This window comes from Lacerta agilis, chromosome Z, assembly GCF_009819535.1.
Source record: "Lacerta agilis isolate rLacAgi1 chromosome Z, rLacAgi1.pri, whole genome shotgun sequence".
NCBI classification, from domain to species: domain Eukaryota; kingdom Metazoa; phylum Chordata; class Lepidosauria; order Squamata; family Lacertidae; genus Lacerta; species Lacerta agilis.
Genome location: NC_046331.1, coordinates 1,542,645 through 1,570,164, shown reverse-complemented (window position 1 = coordinate 1,570,164; position 27,520 = coordinate 1,542,645). Strand labels below are relative to the sequence as shown.

General features: G+C 48.0%; 1 protein-coding gene across 7 annotated transcripts in view; it reads left to right on the top strand.

Annotated features, from left to right (window-relative positions):
- DAB2IP (DAB2 interacting protein) overlaps nucleotides 1-27,520 on the top strand; it is a 230,449-nt gene that overhangs the window by 44,739 nt on the left and 158,190 nt on the right. For 5 of the 7 annotated variants that reach the window (XM_033138343.1, XM_033138342.1, XM_033138341.1 and 2 more), the window contains exon 2: nucleotides 25,346-25,449. In XM_033138343.1, coding sequence (XP_032994234.1) covers nucleotides 25,346-25,449 — 104 coding nt within the window. Of the gene's footprint in view, nucleotides 1-17,307; nucleotides 17,329-25,345; nucleotides 25,450-27,520 lie in introns of those variants that run through there. The other 2 variants (XM_033138344.1, XM_033138348.1) reach the window with 2 other exon arrangements.

Sequence of the window (27,520 nt, the reverse complement as noted above, 5' to 3'; positions counted from 1 at the left end):
AGAACTGGCTGTGAGCTCGCGTAGGCCAGAGGCAGATAAGAACAAGAGCAACAGGCATGGGCCATGATCCAAGGGAGCGGGGGGTGTCCTCACACCAGAGGTGAGTTGCTCAGTAACTGAGAAGAAGCCTCTGAGGCTGGGACTGATGCCCTTGTGGGGGTCAGCCAAAGAAATGTTCAGGCCAGCCGGTACTGCAGTCTAGGTAGTGCCCTTGACAGAAGAAGAAGAAGAAGAAGAAGAAGAAGAAGAAGAAGAAGAAGAAGAGTTTGGATTTGATATCCCGCTTGATCACTCCCCGAAGGAGTCTCCAAGCGGCTCACATTCTCCTTTCCCTCTGTGAGGTGAGTGGGGCTGAGAGACTTCAGAGAAGTGTGACTAGCCCAAGGTCACCCAGCAGCTGCAGGTGGAGGAGCGGAGACGCAAACCCGGTTCACCAGATTACGAGTCCACCGCTCTTAACCACTACACCACACTGGCTCTCCTAGGAACACAACTAGTTGCCTTGTACTGACTTGGTCCACCTGGCTCAAGCTTCTCCAAACTGACTGGCAGAGGCTCTCCAGGATTTCCAGCAGGGAATCTCTCCCAGGCCCTTCCCTATTCTCTTACTATCTGTGAACTGAATAATGCTAAACGGACTCGGAATTTAATTTAATTGGAAGTATATTTGCTTATTTTCGGCTGAAGGGGGGGGAGGGGGTGAACAGAATCTGCCTGCTTGCCAAGGAAGGTTCATTACTGCGCCATCTGAAGTTCATTAGATCACTCTCCATTCCCAGGTAGAGAAGGGGGGAAAATATGTCGAAAACAGGACTTAAACTGGGACAGTATGATTTTCGCAGCTGCTGTTGAAGTTGTAAAACAATGTGGACACAGATTTTGGGGAGCTTTTTGGTAAAATTTGTAAAACAATGGACCACACGACAGAGCAATGGAGGACTTCTTAAAAAGCAATGGGATATTAGCTCTCCCCAAGGATGATGGAAGCACCGGCTGGGAAAAGATAGACGTAAGTTTTTACAAGGACAGGAAGGAACACTATGGACAGAATAAGTGTCGCAAACAGGAGGAATAAGGATTTGGCTTCACCTATAAGTTTATAAATCATTTAATCTGTCAAGACGAACGGATGTCGTTAATGTTGCATACCTTATATAAGGGATGGTTATTTTGAATGGCCTGTAATTGAAAGGAATAAAATCTTGGAATGCAGAAACTAAGTAAATCATCAAACCATCAATTCTAGCAATTCTAGGGGGGGCACCTAAATTACCAGTATATAATTTGGCACCTGAATGATTGGGATTAGTAATTCTATTGTAATTTGGCATTGTTACAATGAGGCTACCATTGGATCATTGTAATTGAAAATTAATAAAAATTATTGTCAAACCCCCCCCCCAAAAAAAAAAAACATTAATTCTGGTAAATGAGCCACCAGTGCCTATAGATAGCCGTGAAAATCTGTGCCCCTGGCTTTTCGGACTCGCCTCCTCATGTACATTGGCTGCCAGATGTGAAATATATTGGCATTATTTTCAGGTCTCCTACCATGCTACATCTGCACTATATGTTTACAGCAGTATCATACCACTTTAAACAACCATGGCTTCCCCCCAAACAATCATGGGAACTGTAGTTTGTTAGTGGTTCTGAGAGTTTCGAGAAGACACCCCCCCCAAGTGGTTTAACAAAATAATCCCTCTTCTCAGGGTTTGCTGGGAACTGTAGCTCTGGGAGCGGAATAGGGAGGCCTCCCTCCCTAACAATGCTCAGCACCCTTAACAAACACAGCTCCTAGAATTCTCTAGGGGAAGCCACAACTGTTTGAAGTGGTATCATAGTGCTTTAAATGTGTTGTGTGAGAGAGTGGCTTTAAACTAAGCAAAAGTTGTGGCAAAACAAGAAGCTAGGGGCATGTTGCCCTGTCAGTCCTTTTTACTCATTGCTCCGGTCACTGCTGTCAAGGCAGCTGGCCATGCTCAGACCCTGGAGCCAGAGCTCGCTATTAGTGTACAGCCTCCGTCTTCTGTCATGATGGCCACCTCAGGGTGTCATAGTTCAGGCCCAGCCTTGTTCTTGAGTACACGAAGGTGACTATAGCCCGACCGATGACATTATTGCATCAGGATGCTCTCTAGGCCTGCAGGTTGCCATGACAACCAGTAGCCTTCATCCCTGATGATTAAACGGTATCCATGGCAACCCCAGCGAACAGTTCTGGAGCTAACCTGGTTTTTTTCTCTTTCCCCCTCCAGCCGTTCCATCTTCCCAATTGTAGATAAACCTTCACCATTTCATCATGCAGGGCAGAGGAACAAACCAAGATAAGTTAAGGGTCTCCAGCTCACCTCCTTGTCCTCATTATGGACTGTCTCCCCACCGTAGATGGAGGGGCATTTTCCCAGGAGAATGAGGGGTGGCCATTGTGGCATCACCCACCATGGAGGCGTTTCAAGGGTAGAGTTTGGAGACTGGCGTAATGCACACCTGGACCTCAGCAAGGGCCAGAAGGGTGCCATTGAGGCTCTCAGCCTCTCTCTCTCTCTCTCTCTCTCTCTCTCTCTGTGTGTGTGTGTGTGTGTGTACACAACTGCACATGGGAGAGGCAAACTTGGTCTTTGATCCAAGTGAAATGAAGCTGAGCTTTAAATGTATGACAAAAAAAAAAAAATCCTTCCAGTAGCACCTTAGAGACCAGGTGCTACTGGAAGGAATTTTTTTATTTTTTTATTTTGTTTTGACTATGGCAGACCAACACGGCTACCTACCTGTAACTTTAAATGCGTGGTTTGAGTGTGGCCTGAGCTTCTCAGAGAGGGCGAGGCAAACAGACTCCACTTTTCTAAGGCCTGGTGTGCTGGGATTGGCCTTTGGGTGGGAGTCAACTGTTGAAATTCTGCAGGGGGCCAGTGTAGCCCTTGAAATCCGGAGCTCAGTCTGCTAGGCTCAGAAATGGGAACTCAGCAGTGGTGCAGCAGGAGGATGAGTGCCAAGCCACTGGGGCAGTGGTAGAGTTAGTGGGGAATTTAGATTCTGGAATTCCTGGTCCTATGGGCCATTCTTTAGGTAATAATGTGTGTGAGACAGCCCTGCTGCATATGGGGTGCCACCTCCTGCTCATTCTGCATTGGGGGGGGGGTCAAAATTCCTGCTCTAAAATTCTGCCCTGGTGGTACTGCTTGTGGTGGTGAAGCTGAGCCCCAGTGCAGGATGCACCCAACCACTTATCCCCACTTGCCCTACAATGTTTCTCCGATGAAAATAGGGACGTCCCGTTCCTTAATGATAATTTTACTATTTATGCCCCACACATCTTACTGGGTTGCCCTAGCCACTCTGGGCAGCTTCCAAAATATATAAAAATACAATAAAACATTAAACTTTTTTTTTTTTTATAAAAAACCTTCCCTATACAGGGTTGCCTTCAGACGGCTTGGGGGCCGGATGACTCGATACCCTCAAACATTTCTCCAATGAAAATAGGGACATCCTAAGGAAAAGCGGGACATTCCGGGATCAAATCAGACGGCTTCCCTAAATCAGGAATGCCCCTGGAAAATAGGGACATTTGGAGGGTCTGCCCCCACCATTCTTAAGCCACTAAATCAAATGACCCATTTAAGTTGGCTTTCAGACCCAATTCTGGCGTGGGGTGGCCTCTGTCAGGAGAGAGATGGGAGCATAGACCTTTTAGTTCTCCTGGAAACTTTTGAAACCTTTGACCAGGGTGGTCTCTGAGGGCAGTTGTGTGACTCAGGATTTGGGGTACAGTAGTGGTTCCACTCCTGTCTGCATGGCTTGGCATTTGTGTGACAGGATTCCATCTTGTCCCCTGTGCTATTTTGCATTCCCGTGAAGAGTTGGATTGTTGTCTGAGCTTGCAAATGGGCTGGATGAGGGCCAATAAACTGAAACTCACTCATGGTAAAATGGAGGTGCTGTGATGGGTGGTCCCCTAATCCAGGAAGGAGGGGCAGGATTAAATCTGTTTGGATAGGGTTGCACACCCTTGGAAAGTTCAGTGTTTGGGAATACTGCTTGATCTGGCTTTATCACTTGAGACCCCTGACTCCCCAGTAGCACAGAGTGCTTTCTACCTGGATAGGTGTCTTCACCAGCTGCAGCCTCTTCTGGACAGGGATGGTCAGGAAATGCTGATTCACACGCTGGAAACATGCCATCTAGGCTACTGCACTGCATCAAACAAGGGGCTGCCCTTGAAGGTTGTCCAGAGGATGCAATTACTGTATAGTTCATTGGCAACATATCTCACCAGTCTGCAATGGATCTACTCTGGTTCCCAGTGTGCTTCTAAGCCCAAATCAAGATGCTGGTTTAGACCTTTAAATTCCCTTCAGGAACATCTTCTTCTCTGTCAACACGACCAGAGGCCAAGACCTTCCACTGAGTCTCAGAGTTATCTCAGAGATCATATGACAAAACAACTGAGCTCTCATCTGCGGCCGCATCAGATTGTGAAGCACCTGCTTTGTTATGTTTTAGGGATCAGTTTAGGACACACACCTTCTCTTATGCATTTTGTATTTTAAGTAGTGGATGGATGCTATCTTTGAACACTGAAAGTTTCCACTCAGTTGTTTTTCTTTTCTTTTCAATTGCTATTTTATTTGTGCTGATGGATTCCAATTGTTTTTATTTTCTTTGAACTCTATGCAGCAAACCGCTCTGGGATGCCGTGTGAGGGGCATTATATACAATCCCTTACATAAAACGAATAAACGAAATAAATGGCTGCAGAAAAGCTCTGCCTTGCTCCAGCCTCCCCTGCTGTGAGTGGACACTGCCCTTTCCTGGCCTTATCTTATAGCCTTCCTCTTCCTGTGAATGAACTCTGGCTGCCTTCCTCCAAATGTATGGATGTGGCTAGATTACTCTGGAGTTCCTTGATGTGGGGCAACTGAAGGTGTGGGAGGATTTGTGGCAACGTTTGCACCATACATTTAGAGAGCCATGATACCACTTAAGACACTCGTAGCTCCCCCACCCAAAGAATTCTGGGAGCTGCAGTTTATTAAGGGTGCTGAGACACCCCCTTCATTCTCCTCCCAGAGCTACAGTTCCCAGAGTGGTTTAACAATCAATCCCCTCTTCACAAGGAACACTGGAAATCGTAGCTCTGAGAGGGGGAGTGGGGGGGGGCTCCAAACAACTCTCAGCACCCTTAACAAACTACAACTCCCAGAATTCTTTGGGGGGGAGCCCTCCCTGTTTAAAGTGGCTGTTTAACACTTTAAGTGCATGCCGTGGAGGTGGCCTGTGACTTCTTGGGTGAGACGAAAGTTTGGCCTGTTTTGTTTTGTTTTTCATTAGAGCATGCATGGGCAATGCTGATGACTTCAACATCTGATGTGTGCACAGACTAGCCTATATTCATTCATTCATTCATTTTATCTATATACAGTAGTGCCCCGCTAGACGAATGCCTCGCAAGACGAAAAACTCGCTAGACAAACGCATTCGTCTAGCGGAAGGCTGCCCCGCAAGACGAAAAAGTCTATGGGGCTGCTTCACAAGACGAAAAGTTTTCGTCTTTTTTTCCCCCCGTCTAGCGAAAGCACGGCTGTCATTGCCGCTTCGCTAGACGAAAAACCCGCTAGACGAAAATTTTCACAGAACGAATTATTTTCGTCTAGCGGGGCACCACTGTACCACCAAGGATCTCAGGTTGGCATACAGTGGTACCTTGGGTTACATACGCTTCAGGTTACAGACTCTGCTAACCCAGAAATAACGCTTCAGGTTAATAACTTTGCTTCAGGATAAGAACAGAAATTGTGCTCTGGCGGTGCAGCGGCAGCGGGAGGCCCCATTAGCTAAAGTGGTGCTTCAGGTTAAGAACAGTTTCAGGTTAAGAATGGACCTCCGGAACAAATTAAATTCCTAACCCGAGGTACCTCTGTACATGGTATTCCTCCCTCTCCTTTGAGGTAGGCCAGGCATGATTGGCCCTGTGTCTCACCCAATGAGCTTCACGACTGAGCAGGGATCCTGGCTTCCCAGGTCTCAGTCCAACACTCCGACCATATAACACCACACTTGCACTTGAGCTGGTACAGTGAAGCACCCAACATGGGCAGCTGGGCGGGCTCTACTCCCCTGCCCTTCCCAAATGGTTCTAATCAGCTCCACCCCCACCCACCCCCACAGGCTTTCCCATGGCTCCATCCACACTGCTTCCAGCCGCTCTGCCTGAGAGGCACTGCTAGCAGGTGGCCTGGGCCTTCTGCAGCAGGTCCCTCCATCTCCCGCCCCTTCCACCACCCACTTCTTGAACTTCAAAGAATGTATTTTCACTCGTGTTTTGCAGGGCAGATGGGCACAGTGAAGGGCACTGCTGGTGAGACCCCCCGACCCCCCAGCCCCCCCCCACAAAAACTACCTGCCATCTTAATTTGCCCAGAGGCACCTATACATATGCAGTTAGCATATGCAAACTTGACTCTGGACCCCCAGCCCTGTAATTATCTACAAATGCCCTAGCCTGCTTCTGCCTTCCCTCTGGCTTTCATCTCCCTCTCAAAATTGCTCTTCTCTGCTTTATCTCCTTTTTTAGGGAAGCAGAGTAAGCTGCCTTTTCTATTACGCCTACAGTACTAGCAATCTTGGGGTGGTGCGGGTGGCGCTGTGGGTTAAACCACTGAGCCTAGGGCTTGCCGATCAGAAGGTTGGTGGTTCAAATCCCCGCGACGGGGTGAGCTTGCGTTACTCGGTCCCAGCTCCTACCAACGTAGCAGTTCGAAAGCACACCAGTTCAAGTAGATAAACAGGTACCGCTCCAGCGGGAGGGTAAACGGCATTTCCGTGCACTGCTCTGGTTCTCCAGAAGCGGCTTAGTCCTGCTGGCCACATGACCCGGAAGCTGTATGCCGGCTCCCTTGGCCAGTAAAGCGAGATGAGCGCTGCAACCCCAGAGTCGTCCGTGACTGGACCTAACGGTCAGGGGTCCCTTTACCCCTTTACCTTTACTAGCAATCTGGGGCAGTCCCAGCCAGAGAAGGGTTGCCTGCTACCTCATATACTTGTTAACCCGATATGCAACCAGAGACTGAAGCTCAGACATTCTGCATGCCAAGCAAACACTCTCCCTGATCCTCTAGGCATGTCTATCCAACTCTGGGAACCAGTGAGGGCCATGTCCAGAGTGGGGTGTGAGGCCTAGGGAGAGATCTGCAGGCCACATGGACATGCCTGGAGAGGGCTATCTTTGTTCCGCAGCCTTGGGGCTGCCCACCCCTCCTTTAGATAAACGAGGTTGAAAGCAGCAAAATGTAGGTCTTCCTAGGGAGGCACTGGCTTGATGGAGCAGGGAGGAGGCAAAGCACGCAGAAAGATCGCGAAGATATTTCACCCTGTTATAGTGTAACTGAATATTATGTTTGAAAGGGGAATATATAAACCTTTCCCCCCAAAAAATAACAATAATGCTGGTATGAGAAGCCCTCCCACTCAAAACCTATTTTGCGGTGACTTTGCTGTAAACAGACATGCGCTCTCTCTCTCTCTCCCTGAATATACAAACCCCCAGTTTCTTTTCTTCCCAAAATGACTTATTTATTAAACTCCACCAATAAAATAAGTATGATATTTATCTTGATGCAGCGTGGTGCTGGGTGAACAAATTTGCCGTTTGTCGACAGCCCTCCTCCTCCTCCTCCTGCTTCTGCTTCTTCTTTCTGCCTCTCTGGGGCAAAGTTGAAAGATGAATTAAAAAATACATCAGAGTGAGATAAAAATTTGAGCTTGGTTTCAGAGGGTAGTGTGTGGGGGGGGGGGGAGCAGACAAAGAGACAGCTGCTGAACCTCAGCTGAACAGGATGATGGAGTGGAAGAGAAGAGCCAGCTTCATCTCCTCCCTGCCACGTGGCACTCTGACAAAGAGGGAGGCAGCTCTGGGGAGGTTTAAAATTAGACCCATTTGTCATTCTCCAAGAGGCTGGTGCAGGGCTTGAAACTGTGTGCCTGCCACCTCCCAATGGGGCCAGGTGCACCCTCCCAAAGCTCGTGGAGACCAGCAAGCGGCCTTTCTGCTGCTTAGTTCTCTTTCATTCCATCACAGAATTGTAGAGTTGGAGGGTTATCAAATCCAACCCACTGTAATGCATAAGATATAACCACAAACAAAACACAAATAATATCAGAAATGGCCATGGGGGCCATGGGTAGAGAGTCCAGATCAAGGGAATTACAGTAATGGTCCTGTTCAGGAGTGCCAACTCCAGGGGACCCAACCCTTTCGGGGGAGGGGGTCAAGGCCCCCCAATGTAAAAAGGGGGGGCAAGCGCAGAGCCGAGAGTAGCGCAGCCTCAGAAGCCAGCTCCTCCTGCTGCTGCTGCCATAGAGGGGAAGGAAGGGGAAGGAAGTGCCAGCCCCTCTTTTAAAGATGTCCTTCAGTTCTGGACACCACCATTTTAGAAGGATATTGACGAGCTGGGAAGAAGTGTGCAGAGGAGGACAACCTGTCTGGAAACCAGGCCTTATGAGGAGTGGCTGAAGGAGCTGGGTGTGTTTAGCCTGGAGAAGAGGAGACTCAGAGGAGACAGGAGAGCCAACTTCATATACCCAAAGGACCTACACATGGAAGATGATGCAAGCTAGTTTTCTCCTGCTCTGGAGGGGAGGACCCAAGCCAATAGATTCAAATTACAAGAACTGAACATTAGGAAGACATTTCTGAGGGTAAGAGCCATTCGGTCGTGGAATGGACTAACTCAGAAGGTGCTGGACTCTCCTTCATTGGAGGTTTTAAAGCAGAGGTTGGATGTTCCTCTCTCAGGGATTCTCTTGATCGCAAAGGGTTGGACTACATGATCCTTGGTGCCTTTTCCAACTCTAAAATTCTATAGATTTCCTTCGGAGGCCTATGTAGCTCCCTCCTTTTTGGCATTTGGGATGATAGCAGTGGCCCTTCTTTTAAAGCTGCCCTTCCGTCTGAGATAATTGTGTAAAACTGGGGGAGCTAAAAGCAGGAGCCCTGTTTGAGTTCAGGTTTCAGCACCAACGCATGCTGGTCCATGAGGACGACTGGGGCATTGCCCCCACCAACCTCATTCTGCCCTTAGCCAGCCCCCACCAGCCTACCTTCCTACTTACCTACATCCTGTCCAAGGTGTAGCCTTGTCTTCCAGCTTCCTCCTCATCTTCCACCTCAGTTTGGCACTTGTAGATGAGGAGGACGGGGACAAAACCAGAATCACTGAATTCCGCCATTCATTGGCTCTGGCTCCACCTGCTGTTGGTTTATTGCACCAGCCTGGTTGAGAATGTTGCAGTGCTCCTAAGCATGCCCAAAGTGCCACCACAACACACAACCTGCAAGTATCTGAGATCAGAGGCTAATATTTCTGAATCTGAGGATATCATTTCAGTACAGGACAAGACCTCTATAATCTTCCATTGTACTGTGTTGTGTGTGTGGATTTATTGGGTTCTAAAACTGGAGTATGCCCAGGGTGCAAATCCTACCAGGGCCCGTGGGCGTAGCCAGGGAGGGGCAGCTGCCCCCCCCTTAATAAATATATAGCAAACTGAGGTTCTACTACCCCTCGTAACAAAAGACCTGCCCCCCAAACAAAAGGCCTACCCTCCCCTAAAAAAACCCTGGCTACACCCATGCAGGGTCCTCTCTGCATTTGCCCTGCTAGTCCTGATGACCACGTCTATCACTACGTTCTATCACTAAGCCTCTGTTCTGGGGAGAAAATGGCAGCCCTCTAGGAGCAGATAATCAAAGGAAACGGTTTTCGGGGAGGGGGGGGCAGGTCTGACAACTTTGTAGCAACAAGAGCCAAACAAGACCCATTGAGCAGTTTAATTACCGGGCTGGTTTCTTGCTGTCAAGCCTGATAGCGATGACAGTTCTGGGAGTTCATTCAGGGCAGCAGATAGATAAATAACAGCTAGTAGAAGTGTTGCTCATTGAGAGAATTAGAATCCCATAGTTGTAGAGCAAGAAGAAACTCTTTTTTAAAAAAATAAAAAACCGAAGCAGCTCTTTTTGAAAACATTTTCCCGCCTGCTGCAAGGGGGAAACAGATGTTCTGCTGATGGTGCTTCATTAGCAAGGTGAATGAGGTCACTGGTGCAGTTGTGGCTCATGTTCATTTACATAACAGACCATACCATTAAGACTTGACATTTGGGGGTGGCAAGGGTCTGGGAGGGGGGGGGGATCATTATTACTCAGAGTTTGTGGTGGTGGGGAGGATGGTGTAATGTCTGGAGGGGCAGAACCCAAATGGGCTGGTGGCGATGTGGAGCAACCATAGCTCAGTGAAGGAACATAAGCTTTGGACTTGGAAAGTCCCAAATCCTGACATCCCCAGGCAGAGGGGTAACAAGCCCAAGTGGTACCCGGTACAGATTTTTTTTGTCAACCCCCCCCCCACATCCGCTTACACCCCTTCAAGTCACAGTGAGCGTTTTGCGTCTCTCTCTCCCCCTCCCAAATGAGGTGCCGCAAAGCATTGTGGGGGAACACAAAGCGCTCACTGTGACTTGAAGGGGTGTGGGCGGATGGTACCCCAGGTCCAGGTAGACTGAGTAAAGCAAGCACAGCTAATGCTTTTGCAGTGCTGTGGTGAGTCCTAAGCCCAAAGCCACTGGATTTGCTCTGGCTTGTGCTTGAGGCTCTAGGTGGAGGTGCCAAATGTCACCCCTTGAAGATGGCACCTTTGTGCCCCCTGAGAGAGCAATGCCCTGGTGAAATGTGCCAGGCTGCTGGGTGGAGCCCTGGCTGGGCAGAGCTGTGCTTCTGTGGCTCTTCCCAGCAGGAAGGGAAAAGCAAAGTGTGTGCTGTGTAAGCCAGCTGCTCCACTGAGCAACTTATGAGTTGTGGGGTGGGCATGCTGAGAGTCACCCCCCTCCCCTCCCCTGGAACCCAGGACGGCCCTCCCCCCTTAGCTACACCCCTGTCCCCAGGTTTTTCTTTAAAATAAAATAAAATCAGGTAGTAAGCCTGAAGCCCTGCTGACAGCCAGAGTAGACAATACTGGCTTAGATAGACAAGCAGGCAGACCTCATATAAGGCAGCTTCGTAAGTCCAGATTTGATTTGAAAAACTATTGTAGGAAGTCCACCGATGGGATGAGTCGACTCTTGTGTAGAAAAGAGGGGGTATCAGCATGTGTAGATCTCCACACAGGGAAGAAGAGAGGACCCGCATCTACTAAAATCCCCTCTTCTACACAACATATGAGCTATCCTGGCTTCCAAGATTTCAGCAGGCGTTTCTTACACGTTTTCAAACATTCCTCAGGATTACAAGCTTACTATTTTTTTTAATTTTTCTTTTAGGGAAGCTGCACTAGGTAGTTTCTTCCTTGGCTCTTGACATTGTTTGGATGGGGCACCCTGGAACACTGACCAACACTAAAGAGATTGATTGGCTGATGCCTCATTAGTCATCCCATTAGTACTGAAGTTGCCACCAACTTTCAACTAAAGCAGAACGATGGACAAATTTTGAAAGTTCCCTCTTGGGTGGAAATCCAGGGGATTGTTATGGGAGATAGCAAAATGAGTGCCAATAATGCTAGTGAAATTTCACTCTGGGTGTGCCTGTGTGTTCCTGTGTATGTAGATCACACACACCCGGGCCTACATCTTAGCCCTAGCACAGGTGTTTTCTCTCTCCCCCCCCCCCCCAATTCCTTCTTGAATGAGGTTGCTGAAGAAGCGTTAGTGCCCTCTAGCGGTGCAATTGCTTAATTTCACTTGGAGCTGTGAGGGCTTAGCTCTGCGTCCCTCCAAGGATGCTGATGATGAGGTGGCAACCAAGAAACACAAATCTGATGAGCAGAATATATGATTCTATGAAAAGAGGAGAGCAGGGCTGTTGAGTCGTCTAAGGAGTCGTGTGTGGAGTCTGGTTTAAATGTGATGCTGGACATAAAAGGAAAGCCTTCCCCCATGCTGTCGGAGCTTGACCTTTGATGAAAAGAAAAAAGGAGGAGGGGTACATGTATTAATTTACTGGATCCATATCCCCCACCATCTTCCCTAAAGAGCCCATGGCAGCAGAAACACCCACAGGAAAACGGTTTTTGAAAACCCACCATTCCAAAAATAGTTAAAACCAGGAACTCACCAGAACAAAGTTCTGGCACCCCTCAGGTGGGTACCGTTGCTATTGTAAGAGAACAAGGGAGGTGCTCATGGTGAGTTCCAGCACCTCTTTTTTAAAGAAAGCTAGCACTGGTTAAAACATTCCAGATGCAGTTACACACTGTGTACACACTGCAAGAGGAAGAGCAGGATATAAACTGAATAACAGTAACAACCTGTTTGTAGCACAAAAATTCAGGTTTTCTCCCAATCCAGAATTGTTTGTGCTAGTCCTCAGTGTGCTGCTTTGAACCTAAGTTGAGTGTAAATTCTGCCGTCCACAAAATTGAGTGTGGTTACTTGGCTTTCTTTGCTTCTTTCTGACATTTATATCCTGCCTTTCCTCCAAGGAGCTCAAGGTGGCATAGAAACTTCTCTCCCCCCCCCCATTTTATCCTTTCAACAACAAGGAAGGAGAAGAAAATACCCGTGCCATAAGGTTCCTGCCTTTGTAACTTATCCCCACGATATCAAAATAAGCTCCAGTAGACAAGAGGGAAGACTCAAAGAGCAGCAGGTGCAGACCTTAGGGCACTCCAAGCAGGCTTTGGAAGGCACAGCGCATAGAACGATTCCTGCCCTCCCCAGAGGAGGAAGAGACATGAGGAGGGGGCAGGTGACTCCCTACTGAGGGGAACAGAGGCAGTAGTGTGCGGAGGAAACAGGATGCCCCAGGAGGTGCCTTCCAGGTGCAAAGATTGACGATGAGGTGGAGAAGTTGCCAAGTGTTATGAAGCCCACTGACCACTACTGATTCCTTCAGATTCATTTGGGTACAAATGATACTGCCACGCACAGCCTGTAATGTGCAGCAAGGGACTATGAGAGTCTGCGCATGGAGCTGAAGAGCCTTGGGGCACAGGTGGTCTTTTCATCACTCCTTCCTGTTGAAGGTCGTGGCCCAGGAAGAGAGGAAAATACCGGAGGTAAACCACTGGTTGCGCAGGTAGTGTTGTCAGGGAAGGTTTCGTTTCTTCGATCATGGTCCCCGCTTCCTTGAGGAAGGACTTTTGGCAAGAGATGGGCTGCACCTCACAGCGGTTGGCAAGAATGTGTTTGCTAAGAGCCTCATGAAGGTGATCAGGAGAGCTTTAAACTAGAACTTTAGGGGGAAGGAGACAACAATTACAGACAACAGAAGAACACATGGCACTGGGGGTAATAGCTACATTGATGCTCAGCAAACTGAGGTGATGTTCCAGAAACCTGCTAAAGGGCAAGGAAGTGGACAAGGAGGAAGCAGCTGGAGGGAAGGACTCGTGGTTTCAGTTGTCTCTACACAAATGCACAGAGTATGGGAACCAAGCAAGACGAATTGGAGCTTTTAATACAGGATGGCAAATATGACCTGGTAGGCATTATTGAAACCTCGTGGGATGAGAATCATGACTGGAATGTAGGAATTGAGGGGTATAACCTGTTCAGGAGAAAAGGACCAAACAGGAAGGAAGGAAGGAGGAGCATCATTATATGTAAAGGATGTGTACACTTGTGAAGAAATCCATGACCTGCAGCAGGCACACCAGGGTGGAGGGGTCTTTGGACCCCTCAATATTTGCTGGCAGGGGCCGGCCCCCCTTGATGTTGAGGTACCCCTCCCAGTTTGGTGTCATCTGCAAATCTGATGAGCATCCCCTCATCCAAGGCATTTATAAATATATGTTGAAGAACCCTGCGGCAGGCACTCCACTTTTTCCAGTCACCTTTTTCCAGATGTTTTTCTTCCTGCTTGGACTATTGTTAAGACACTGCACAGAAATAATCTAATACAATCAATATGGTCATATGTACCATATGTACAGTCACACCAAGAGACAGCCAGTGTGGGGTTGTGGCTAGAGTGCTAGACTAGGACCTGGGAGACCAGGGTTCAAACGCCCACTTTGCCATGAAGCTTATTGGATGTGACTCTGGCCCAGTCATTGCCTCTCAGCCTTGCCTACCTCACAGGGTTGTTGTAGGGAGTAAATGAAGGAGAACCATGTATGCCACCTTCAGCTCCTTGAAGAAAAAAGAAGTGTGTAAATGCAACAAATAAATAATAAGCTTGCTTTTGGGGGGATTTCCTTTTCACCAGTCTGCAACAACTATTGAGGGCAGCGACAATAAAACTGCAGAAAAGGGGTCTTGATTCTCAGCTTCTTGCAATGTTTTTCTGTTGTTTGTTTAGATCAATGCACACTGGTGAGACAGGGTTGAGTGTGACTGTAATGCAAGAGGTGTCGGGGAGGTGCACATCTCTGGCAAACTGCACATGTCCTGCACTCTGTGCAGAACTCTGAAATACAAACTGGAATAATGGGAAATTCTTAAATGTTTTAGTTCCACTTTCAAGCCCAAGACTGGGCAATTGGGAACTTCTGAAATCCCCAGAAGATATTTGGATGGTAAGAACTGCAGACGTATCCTTCTCTGCCTTCCACCGGCGTAGCAACCCCCGCTGGCACTTGGGGGGGGGAGGGACAAGCACACCCACACCATAGGGGCAGAGCATCCAAGTGAGCAGGGCACGCCGTCCGAGTAAATGCACCCTCCTGGGAGGGAAGCATCTAACATTTTCAGGCAGTGCTGGGCCCGCTACAGGGCAGCCGCGGCTGAGAGGAAGGTGGTGGCTGGGCTGCCCTAGGGTGCCCTGCTGCCCATGGTGCCCATTCCCACCCCCTTCCTCCACTGATGCTGTCTTCCTTTATTCACTATATTTTTATCCCACTTTTCAGACAGTTTGTGGTCTTCCAAAGCGGCTCCCAGGTGGGGGGTGGGGGGTAGAAGAGGGAGAGGGAGAGGTTGACCTCACTCAAGGAAAAGAGAGTGGAGAGGAAAGGGGGAGAAGCAGGAGAAATTGGTCTTCATGGCTAGAACCAAGTGGGGATCTGCAAGGGGCCATTGATGCCCCGTTGGGGCCAGGCAGATCTTCCAATGCTGGTTTCCTGGCTTGAACAGCAGTGGGTGGCTCTGTTTTCCCTTGGTTGACGGATGTGACCATAATGGTGTGAACCCCGCCGAAGAAAGGCTGCAATGTTTGGGACTTGTTAGTGTGGAGATTTTGTGAGAAAGAGGCGGCATGATAGAAGTTTAGAAAATGATGCATCTATGGAGGAAGTGGATAGAGGGAGAGATTTTCTCCCTCTCTCATAAGATTCAGGGTGGATTAAAAAAAAAAGTGTTCCTTCACGCAGCACAGCAAACTCACTCCCATAGATGGCAGTGATGGTCACCAACCTGGATGGCATGCGTATATATAGGATTGGACATATCCATAGAGGACAAGGCTATTGATGCCTACTAGCTCTGCTCTGCTTCCATGGTCAAAGGCAGGAAATGCTTCTGAATACTGTTGTTGTTTAGTGATTTAGTCGTGTCCGACTCTTCGTGACCCCATGGACCAGAGCACGCCAGGCACTCCTGTCTTCCACTGCCTCCTGCAGTTTACTCAGACTCATGTTGGTAGCTTTGAGAACACTGTCCAACCATCTCATCCTTTGTCGTCCCCTTCTCCTTGTGCCCTCCATCTTTCCCAACATCAGGGTCTTTTCCAGGGAGCCTTCTCTTCTCATGAGGTGGCCAAAGTATTGGAGCCTCAGCTTCAGGATCTGTCCTTCTAGTGAGCACTCAGGGCCGATTTCCTTGAGAATGGATAAGTTTGATCTTTTTGCAGTCCATGGGACTCTCAAGAGTCTCCTCCAGCACCATAATTCAAAAGCATCCATTCTTCAGTGATCAGCCTTCTTGATGGTCCAGCTCCCACTTCCGTACACCCCTACTGGGAAAACCATAGCTTTAACTAGGTATATAGACCTTTGTCATCAACTACAGGAGGGGAGTGTTGCTCTTGTGCTCAGGTCCAGCTTGTGAGTTTCCTGTTGGAGAATCTTCTTGGCCACCGTGAGAACAGGATGCTGGACTACATAGGACGTTGGCCTGATCCAGTAGGATCTTCATATGTTCTTATGTCCTTTACGTCTGCAGCCCCTGGACAGTTGGCAGTTGATGCCAATTGTCCTTTCTGGCAAGGAGGTCCCTGCAGCAGCAGCAGCAGCTTCTTCCTCTTCTTCGGCTGACGTATTGGGCCAGGTGGGCATCCTCTTGCTTTCCCTCAGAGGCAATGGGCATAGCTGTCAACTTTTCCCTTTTCTTGCGAGGAATCCTATTCAGAATAAGGGAATTTCCCTTTTAAAAAAAGGGGGAAGTTGACAGCTATGGCAATGGTGCAGTCTCCTGGCATTCCCTGGCCCATGACAGAAGCCACTGTTTGTTTCCCTTCTGCCCTAATTCTTAGTCCATTCTTAGCCCCCCAGCAATGGACAAGGTGCTTTGTAGTTATATGAACGTATAAAGTCACGCCCCAGCTCCAGGAGGCCTACAGTCTAAAATTTGGCAGTGGGAGGAGGCAAGAGAACGAGGAGAGGAATATCTGTGGCCTCCTTCCCCCCCCCCCCCTCACAGCTTGGTTTTCAACGATAACGTACAGCCAGAGAGTGCAGATTCCTTGCAAGGGGCCCATCACTAGTTTGGGAACTTCCTTCTCCCTTTCTTGCGGTTTGCTTTGGATAAAACTGCAATTAAAGCTGTTTAGATGATAGCTGGATGGGAAACACCTGAGCTCATTAAGATAATGAGAGTTCTTTGGCAGATGCAAAGCAGGGAAGGGACAGGTAAATCCAGTTCCACCTCACTCTGCAGAAATACACCACCCCTTTTGGAGAATCAGGAGGTGTCAAAATCTCCCTGCCAATGGGCTGCACAGCACTGGAGTGTCAGGTGATGAGGGAACCGGTCTTTCATTGGCTGTGTTCACTTTGGAGGAGAAATGAGGTTCATCTGCAAAAGTTCTGTGCTCCCTTGCTGTTCTCCTGGCTTGGCATGCAGACAGGTCTTTCTAGCCTTGCCAGACCTCCCTCAGTCACTCCCTGACTTCCGCCTGAACTGACAGCAGCCAGATTCACTTTGGGAGCCCCTCTGCCTAGAGGCTGCTTCTGGGCTGTGCTCCCCCTTACAGCAAGGAGAGTGCCGACAGCCCCTTTGCTGCCCACCCTGGGCGGCTTCCCACCTTTCCTGGCTCAAACGGCATTCCAGCACCAGGCACCAAGTTCCATTCCGGCACCCGATGAAGTCACCCCCTCCCTCTGCTCGGCTTCCTTCACAGCTGCCCAGGGTGCCATGGCATAGGGGGTCTCTGACGGCCACAGCTGCTTCTCCTCTTAGGTGAGTTGTCTTTCAGGAATGTTTGGTCAGGCTTTAACTTTTGCAGATGTACACTCTGTGCAACCCAGCCTCCTCCTCCTGCTCCCCATCCCTGGCTTAAATTTCCTCCACTGCTTTTGCTAACCAGCTCCAGCTGGCTCCCTCGGACCCCCCCCCAAATGCCAGGCCCCTCTCTCTCCCTTTTCTTTCCTCTTTCAGCAATTGCTGCTGCTGCTGCACACTTCTACTTGGGCAGCTACCTGAGCTGCCTGGGATGGTTGTTGACCTGAATTTTCATCTAGAGGAGCAGCATAGCTGATGCTGGCTCATATTTGAATGAGATAGAACTTGATTTTGTAAGCTCTGCAGGCGTGTCAGCCTGCCCCGTCTCTGCCATTTTGAAGGACATTGCCATCCCTGATTGGCCTTCCCAGCTTGGCCTTCTGATTGGCTGGAAGCTGGTCATACATGCAAGCTTTCCCAGTTCTGGTCAAATCTTAGCCTGTGACCTCATGTCACCTCTGATCTACCCTGATTGGCCCAACTTTTCCCATTTTCTCTATTTCCAGTGTGTCTGTAGTGCAGACCGATAGGCAACCAAGAAACGTAATCAGTACCCTGATTGATCCTTGTCTTACTTTATTGTTTTATTTAAGTGTTATATCCTGCTTTCCTTATAGATGCTTGTTTGGACTTTGCTTCTTTTAATGTTCGTTAAATGTACAGAAATTATTGATTTTTTAAAAACAGTGATAGGTACTTGTTTTAAATAAAAAAACAAAACAAGGTGACTGACTGTAATATAATCAAACACAATAAGAATCAAACTGAGGGTGAGAAAACATACAAAGGCAGGGCAAATATATATAATCATTTCAACAGAACTCCCAAACCAATAATACTCAGAGAAAAGGAGGGGAAATAATGAAGGGTGAACAATATATTTCTGGCTCACGTTGCTTTTGCATGCGTCTGTTCTGTCTCATTACTGCACCACCCTGCAAATAATCATGACAATAAATAATAATTCACACGAAACCTCCATATTAAATTAGGGTTTCAACGCATAATTTCTCCCTGAATGCGCATTTCTAAATATATTCTGAACCTATTTCTAAATTGTAGAGCTGGGAAAGGTTCAGAAAGGGGCAAACAAAATGATCAAGTGGGTGGTGGCGGCGGTGGGGGGGGATGTAGCATTTGGGACTTTTTTAGCTTAGAGAAGAGGCGAGCAAGAGGCAACATGATAGAAGTTTTTGTTTTGTTTTAATTATGCGCATCATAGAGAAAGTGGATAGAGGAACGTTTCTCTCCCTCTCTCATAACCCTAGAATATGTTCAGTTACAGGTAGATAGCCGTGTTGGTCTGCCATAGTCAAAACAAAATAAAATAAAAAAGTTCCTTCCAGTAGCACCTTAGAGACCAACTAAGTTTGTTCTTGGCGTGAGCTTTCCTGTGCATGCACACTTCTTCAGGTACACTGAAACAGAAGTCACCAGACCCTTATATATAGTGAGAGAGTGGGGAGGGGTATTACTCAGAAGGGTGGTGGGAATGGGTGATCAGCTGATAGGTGTGGAAAACCTGTTGACGACTGTTAACGACTGCGATTGGTCTTACAGGAAAAGGCAAGGGGTGAGATGGCTAAAGATAGCCATCTCACCCCTTATGTATACATAATTATACATAACATGACAAAGCTCTCTTTAGCCAGGATTTGCACACCCATCAGCCAATCCCCCCTCCCCACCTTCTCACTATATGTAAGGGTCTGGTGACTTCTGTTTCCGTGTATCTGAAGAAGTGTGCATGCACACGAAAGCTCATTCCAAGAACAAACTCAGTTGGTCTCTAAGGTGCTACTGGAAGGAATTAGTAGAATATGTGACATCTAGGACAGATAATAGAAGGGGTTCTTGAGACATTGCATGCTGTGGAACTCACTCCTGCAGGAGGTAGTGGTGGTCATCAGCTTGGAGGGCTTTAAAAGACGACTGGGGGGGAAATCCATGGAGGAGGGCTATCGATGGCTGCTTGGGATGCCCATAAGCCTGGCCTGATAGCAGCGGCTGCCTCCCACTGCCTCTCAACCTTCAGCATCTAGTCTACTGACTCCATGTCAGGAGGTCCAAGCAGCAGCCGATGTAGCCCTCCCCACTCTGACTCTGTGTAATCCCTTTACACTTCATAAGAATGTACAAAGAGCCTGCTGGATCAGGCCAGTGGCCCGTCTAGCTCAGCATCCTGTTCTCACATTGGCCAACCAGATCCCTGTGGGAAACCAGCAAGCAGGATTCGAACACAAGAGCAGCACTCTCCCCTCCAGTGGTTTCCACCAACTGGCATTTGGAAGTATTGCTGCCTCCCAACTGTAGAGGCGGAACATAGCCATTATGGCCATTGATAGTTCTCTCCTCCATAAATTACTGTTAATTCCCTTTTAAAGCCATCTAAGTTGGTGGCCAGCACTGCCTACTGTGGGAGCGAGTTCCATAGTTTAACTCTGTGCTTCATGAACAATTACTGCCTTTTCTCTGTCCTGAATCCTCCAACATTCATCTTCATTGAAGGTCCATGAGTTCTGGTGCTTTGATATACAACAGGCTCTACTTACAAAATAAAAAAAATTTCCTTCTAGTAGCACCTTAGAGACCAACTAAGTTTGTTCTTGGTATGAGATTTCGTGTGCATGCACACTTTAGGTAGAAGTGTGCATGCACACGAAAGCTCATACCAAGAACCAACTTAGTTGGTCTCTAAGGTGCTACTGGAAGGAATTTTTTTTGTTTGTTTTGACTATGGCAGACCAACACGGCTACCTACCTGTAACAGGCTCTACTTACATTCTTCTGATATATAAAGCCCCAAACAACCTGCACCTTGAATACTTAAGGGAGCTCCTCTCTGCACATGTCTGCCTGTGAGTTATGATCTTCTGGGGAGGCCCTCACTAATGCCACAGTGCTAGGAGCTGTACCTTTGGTAATAAGGCAGGGGTGGGCCTTTTCTGTGGTGGTTCCCCCACTCTGGAATGCCCTCTCCCATCCTGAAATTCAGTCGACACCTGCAGTAGTGCCATTCGGTGAGAAGCTCGCTCCTTGTTCAGGCCTTTGGGGCATGAGTGCTACGGTTATCTGGTGCTGCCGTGTTATTTTGACTGCATTTTCTCTGAGGTTTAAAGTGAGTCTTTGTAGTTATGTTGGGACCCGCCCAGTGATCCCGGTATGTGAGGCAGGATGCAGAGAGCCAAAATCAAGTAAAGTCAACTCTACATTCCCTGGCAGTTTTTCCTGGGGACCAGCCCCAGCTGTTCTCTCATGGGTTGCGGAGAGAGCAAATGAGTCTGTGAGCCTGCCTTGCTTGAGCTTCAGGGCCGCATTCACGTACCCTTGTTTTTGGGGACTGTGTTTATTAGCAACTATATCCCAGGTACGAGACGCCATCGGCAAGGCAGCTTATTCTCGCAGGAGGAGTTGCCCTTCCCAAGGTATTCATTAGGGGATGTTTCCTTGTCCTGCACGAGCAGACAGTCCTCCCAGCAATTTGCAGATTATACCATCATTTGTCCACTTACTGGCTTGAGATCACAGCAGATTCAGGGGCTTAGCACTCTGGGATGGCATTTGCCATCCAGTGAGTCGATGGCATGTTATTAACTTAAACCCCTCCAAATCTCTCAGTAATGATACAAGTGGCCTCAGAATCCAGAGAAGTTAACAGTCTGCAAAGGAAGGATTAGTGGCATGGGGTTGAGATATGAAAGGAGATCCCATTCCGGGTTTAAAAGAGGAGGAAGGGGCTTTATTAGCACATGGCACAAATGCCAACTGGGCAGAATGAGAGGGCCGCTGGGAGCCAAGGCTCTGGCTGAGGCTACCAGGCATCTCAGCCAGCTCACCTGCACTCCTCTGATTAAGGCAAGCCTCTGGAAGATTCACGCCACTAGCTTTCAAGGGGCAGAGCCAACATTTATTTCTGGAGTGGAGAGTTGTTTCTGCAAGCCTTTTGAGACTTGAGCATGCCACTTAAGGCGCATGGTGATGCAGCAGAACAGCTGGGAGGATGCCAGCAAACCACTGTTTGCTGATGGTACTGTTGGGTCATGTCCTAGCCAATCAAATTGTTGTTGTTTCCATGCCACCTTTTCTGAAGACCAGGACTCAAGGCGGCTTTCGCATATTAAAAATGGCACTGATAAAATACAAAAAGCTAAAAACATGTGAAAGATAATAGTTAACAAATAATCAAACATTGATAGAAGTAAAAAAATTTTTAAAAAAACAACAACACACAAATCTGTTAAAATGCAGTTAAAGCAGCACCACACTATTAAAAGCCTTTCCCTTAGATAACAGCCAGTTCCCAAAGGCCTGTCGGAACAAAGCAGTCTTCCCCTGTTGGTGGAGGGACAGCAAGGAGGGAACCAGTCTGGCTTCTCAAGGGAGGGAATTCCAGAGCCTGGGAGCAGCCCCCATCAAGATCCAGCATGGGACCTGAGATAATTGCTGTCCTTCAAAGGAAATCACACCAGTGCAGCACAGCCTTGTCCCATCTCACTTCCCAGACTCATGAGGACCAGACAGTAAGGCAGAACTTGCAGATCAACTTGATGAGGTGGTGGCCACCAACTTGGATGGCTTTACAAATATAAGGACATCAGAACAGTCTGCTAGATCAGCCCATGGCCCATCCAGTCCACCGTCCTGTTCTCACAATAGCCAATCAGACGCCCTTTATGGGAAACCCGAGCACAAGAGCCCTCGCCCCTCCAGTGGCTTCCAGCAACTGACATTCAAAGACAATGCTGCCTCTGACAGTTTTTTATTATTATTGCCCATGGATTTTAAATATTGGATTTTTTAAACTACTTGACTGGTTTTTATTATTCCTCTTAATTGTTGGGTTGTTTTGTTGTTGTTCAGTTGTTCAGTCGTGTCCGACTCTTCGTGACCCCATGGACCAGAGCACGCCAGGCACGCCTATCCTTCACTGCCTCTCGCAGTTTGGCCAAACTCATGTTAGTAGCTTCGAGAACACTGTCCCACCATCTCGTCCTCTGTTGTCCCCTTCTCCTTGTGCCCTCCATCTTTCCCAACATCAGGGTCTTTTCCAGGGAGTCTCCTCTTCTCAACTTCAGGATCTGTCCTTCCAGTGAGCACTCAGGACTGATTTCTTTAAGAATGGATAGGTTTGATCTTCTTGCAGTCCATGGGACTCTCAAGAGTCTCCTCCAGCACCAGAATTCAAAAGCATCAATTCTTCGGCAATCAGCCTTCTTTATGGTCCAGCTCTCACTTCCATACCCATTTTTTTGAGAAGTGATTTACCCTAATAATTTGTGTTCCTTTGATATTATTTTTGCAAATTGATGCATTTTATGAACACTTTGCCCAAGTGTATGCATTCTTCTACCCACCATTTGAATGGAAAACTGCATTGCAAAATTCAAAATTCAGAAATGTGCATTTTTTGAGCCTTTTGTGTTTCATTCAGAAAATGCAAATTAGGCATGTTTACCTTTCACTGTGGTGATGTATGGAAGTGAGAGCTGGACCATAAAGAAGGCTGATCGCCGAAGAATTGATGCTTTGCAATTATGGTGCTGGAGGAGACTCCATGGACTGCAAGAAGATCCAACCTATCCGTTCTGGAGGAAATCAGCCCTGAGTGCTCACTGGAAGGACAGATCCTGAAGATGAGGCTTCAATACTTTGGCCACCTCATGAGAAGAGAAGACTCCCTGGAAAAGACCCTGATGTTGGGGAAGATGGAGGGCACAAGGAGAAGGGGACGACAGAGGATGAGATGGTTGGACAGGGTTCTCAAAGCTACCAACATGAGTTTGGCCAAACTGCGAGAGGCAGGGGAAGACAGGAGGGCCTGGCGTGCTCTGGTCCATGGGGTCACGAAGAGGAGGACATGACTCCTGAACACTCATTGGAAGGGATGAACACTCATTGGAAGGGATACCAAGGGTCATCTAGTCCAACTAAACATTAGAAAGAATTTTCTGATGGTAACAGCTATTTGGCAGTGGAGGTTTTTAAACAGAGGTTGGCCAGCTGTGAGTGTGGAGGTGGCTACCCAAAAAGGCTCTTTCCACCTGGCATAGGGGGCTGGGCCGGGGCCCACACTCACCAGCCCCACTGAAGAGGCTCCTCATGAGGCCGGAGAAACATTGTTAAGCCTGACAACAAACTCTAACTATGGGATTCTTTTGCCCCATATTTTTGTGCCTGCCAAACAGCCGTCTCATGTTTATGATAATATTTTATTCTCTTGTTAATTATGCTGTTTTCTTTTGAAATGTTTCAATGATTTTTTTGTTAATTTTGTGTTAAATATGTATTCTGTAATTGACCTCCTTTGTAATATTTTACTTTGAAATCGTTAAGATAATATTTTAGTTTTCTGTTAATTATGTTGCTTTGACTGTATACTTTATATTTGACTTTCTTCAGAAACGTTTGATTCTGTTTTGTTTTATTGGTGTTTATGTACTGTAAACCGCTTTGAGTTTTTTCTTAAAAATATAAAGCGGCATAGGAAATAAATAAATAAAATAAATAAATAAATAAATAAATAGTTAGCAGGTGCTTTAGCTGAGATTCCTGCCTTGCAGACCCTTGGGGTCCCTTCAACCCTCCAGTTCTGTGATTACATTTGCAAGAATAGGGCAGAGCCCGAGAATACACATTTCAGGTGCCAAAGGCCATGGCAAAGAGGCGTGCTTTCAGCATTTACCAAAAGCTGCACAATGCAGAAGCTGGACGCCCCTCTGCAGGGAGGGAACCCCACAACTTAGTGATGGAGTTGTACATGGAATTCCTCATACCTGACTCTATGTGAGCTTTGCACCTCTTGTGTCAAGAACCTGCTTCTGTTCCCCAAGGTGCCTGTTTAGCCTCACGCTCCTCCACAAAGCAAGGTCTTTTGTGCTGCAATCACACACCTTGCACTGCAGAAGCGAGCCTGGTTCTCTTGACGGTGAGCTCCCAGCTGTGGGTCGTTGCAATGTCGTAATATTTGTGATCAGGCACGCCCGTTGGTGAAATATTGTACTCGAATGATGTTCTTGAATGTTTGGCTAAGTGCACTGATTAGTAATGCCTTCTGACTGTCTCCTTCCCTCCCTCCCTCCCTTTCTCTCTCCCTGCCTTTTGCATATTGATTGTCTTGGAAACTGAAGGGTACTTATTCGTTCAAGAGCCTGGATTCTCTCTGAGCTTGCAGGTGCTTTTCCTTGGGTCTGGCTCGCTTCACAATCGATACTTGCCTTAGCTGACTTATGAGCCCTGATCCAGGCAACCTACTTCATGTGCACCCATGGGGGTCCCAGAGATGGGAGGCCAGCACAGCCAGTGCTCAGTCAGGGTTGATGGGAGTTGTATTTTATTTCGCCCTACTCCTTTCTCTCCACTGAAGTCCATTATTGTTCCTCACTAGGAATACAGGGACCTGCCTTACATTGAGTTAGTCCATTGGTCCATCTAGCTAAAATCAAGATGGCGGGTTGCATCTTCCAAAACCGCATCAATTTTGTTCAAATTCTGTGTGAAATCAAGAAGTTGGTTTTTATCTATGTTTCCTTGTGACACCTCTTTAAAACCCCGCCTGAATGGCTGTGTTACAAATAAGGCCCTGGAATGTCTGTTGCTATGTGTTCCCTGTCTCATGTTCCCATTTGATTTCACATTTCACTTGCAGGCTCTTCGTGTGTCCTTGTGTCCTTTATGTAAGAAGTACCACAAAGCCTAAAATACCATGTAAAAAGATTGAACTGAGCAACAAAGTCACATAGCAATTACGAAATGCACTTGGAAGGCCCCTTGACTTTAAACTCTGTTTGCATGGGAAGTTGTCAGCAAAGCACAACATCCTCGAGTGACGGGCTGAGAGAGACAAACATTCAAGTGGCTTTTCCCACTACCTGTGGCATGGCTCACCTGCAGCGATGTGCCGTTGCTGTGATTCTTGCATGCGCACTCACAACTCCTCTTTCTGGGAGTTCATTCTCCTTTTCTCTGCTTTTCACAGAGTCCCCACCAGAGAGGACTGGGCAGCGGCGTGGCCTGCCCAGCGGGGGGGCAGAGAAGAACCCCAGCATGGAGCCGGCTGCCACGACGCCGTTTCGTGTCACAGTAAGTCCCCCTGTCTCTGTCTGCCTGCCTTGTTTCCCAGCCCAAGCTGTGATTCCTTGCCAGAAGTCGGGGTTATTTCCAACTCTGCAGTAATGTGGCTCGTTTGTATCCTCTTGTTCATATTAACATGAGGGGGTCTTAGTCTGGAAACTTTTTAGAGGAACAAAACAAACTAGGAGCTGCAGACCAGCAAGGATTGTAGAGGAGTTGCCTGGAGATATTTTCCCCCTGGGCACAGACCTCTGCAACAGTAGGATCTTTGGGTGGATTTGTGTGAATTCTGGTTTACTGCATGCAGCACTAACTTTGGTGCTCCTTCAGGGCTGTGGTGCCATAGAAAGCTGCCTTAGATCGTTTGCCCATCATTGGTGTTACTGCCAGGCAGCATGTCCTGGATCTCACTGCAGGATGAACTCAAAACTCACAGCAGGGTTTCTTCCAATATTTTTAATGCCCAAATGGTGGTTGTGACAAATAGGCAAAGTAAGCATCAAAGGTGCAACAGGTGCTCTTCACAGCTGAAGGAGCTAAGACGTTGGTCCTACAGGTGACACACACCCTTGAGTCCCCTTATAAAGGAAGGGGACGGGCACAACTTCAGGATGGCAAGCATTTTGGACTGGGCAAGCAAACAGGAAGTAGTACATGTGAAAAGGATCTAGGAGTCTTGGTAGACCATCAACTTGACATGAGTCAACAGTGTGATGCAGCAGCTAAAAAAGCCAATGCAATTCTGGGCTGCATCAATAGGAGTATAGCATCTAGATCAAGGGAAGTAATAGTACCACTATATTCTGCTCTGGTCAGGCCTCACCTGGAATACTGTGTCCAGTTCTGGGCACCACAGTTCAAGAAGGATACTGACAAGCTGGAAGGTGTCCAGAAGAGGGCAACCATAATGGTCCAAGGCCTGGAAACGATGCCTTATGAGGAACGGCTTAGGGAGCTGGGTATGTTTAGCCTGGAGAAGAGAAGGTTAAGGGGTGATGTGATAGCCATGTTCAAATATATAAAAGGATGTCATATAGAGGAGGGTGAAAGGTTGTTTTCTGCTGCTCCAGAGAAGCGGACACGGGGCAATGGATTCAAACTACAAGAAAGAAAATTCCACCTAAACATTAGGAGGAACTTCCTGACAGTAAGAGCTGTTGGACAGTGGGATTTGCTGCCAAGGAGGGTGGTGGAGTCTCCTTCTTTGGAGGTCTTTAAGCGGAGGCTTGAGAGCCATCTGTCAGGAATGCTTTGATGGTGTTTCCTGCTTGGCAGGGGGTTGGACTGGGTGGCCCTTGGGGTCTCTTCCAACTCTAGGATTCTATGATTCCTTCTGGAGGGCTGGACCCAGCTGTCTATTTGTGGCAGCACTGGCATCTCTGTGACATGGGCAATGGAGGAGGCATCGGTGGCGGATCAAAAGCAGACTGGGAGATGGACTCTGTTTGCAAGGCAGGCTCTGGCAGTACCAGGGGCAGAGCCAGAACTGGAGGTGAGGCTGGCATGGGATCAGGGGGTGAAGTGGGCACATAGTGTCTGGGTGATGTGAGAGGGAACAGAGCAGAGTGCCAAGCTGATACGCTGCCCTCCCTGGGATCTGATGCCTCATCCCAACTCCCCACCACCACCACCACCCGGCCCTTTTTCACTCAAGGCTCGTTTATTATTTATTATCATTTGTTTACTGCATTTACATATCCCACCCTTTTCTCCAAAGAGCTGAATACATGGTTGGTTCTCACCCTCCTCATTTAATCCCTACAACAACCTTGCAAGGTAAGCTAGGCCGAGAGGCAGCAGCTGGCCCAAGGGCACCCAGTGAGCTTCTGGTCTATCAAGTCATAGTCTGACACTCTAACTTGGTTCTCAACCCATCTCAAGCTACTAAGGTTCTTCCCCTAGGTTGTCAGCTGGTAAATCTTCCCAACCCTCGCCCTGGTCTTACCAGCCCCTTCGCGACACCTCATTGGGACTCATGACACAGTGGCTCTCCAGATTTTCAGGAAAGGGGGCTTTCCCACCCCACCTGGAGATGCAAGTGAGGACTGAACCTCTGCATGCAAAAGCAAGTGCTCTGCCA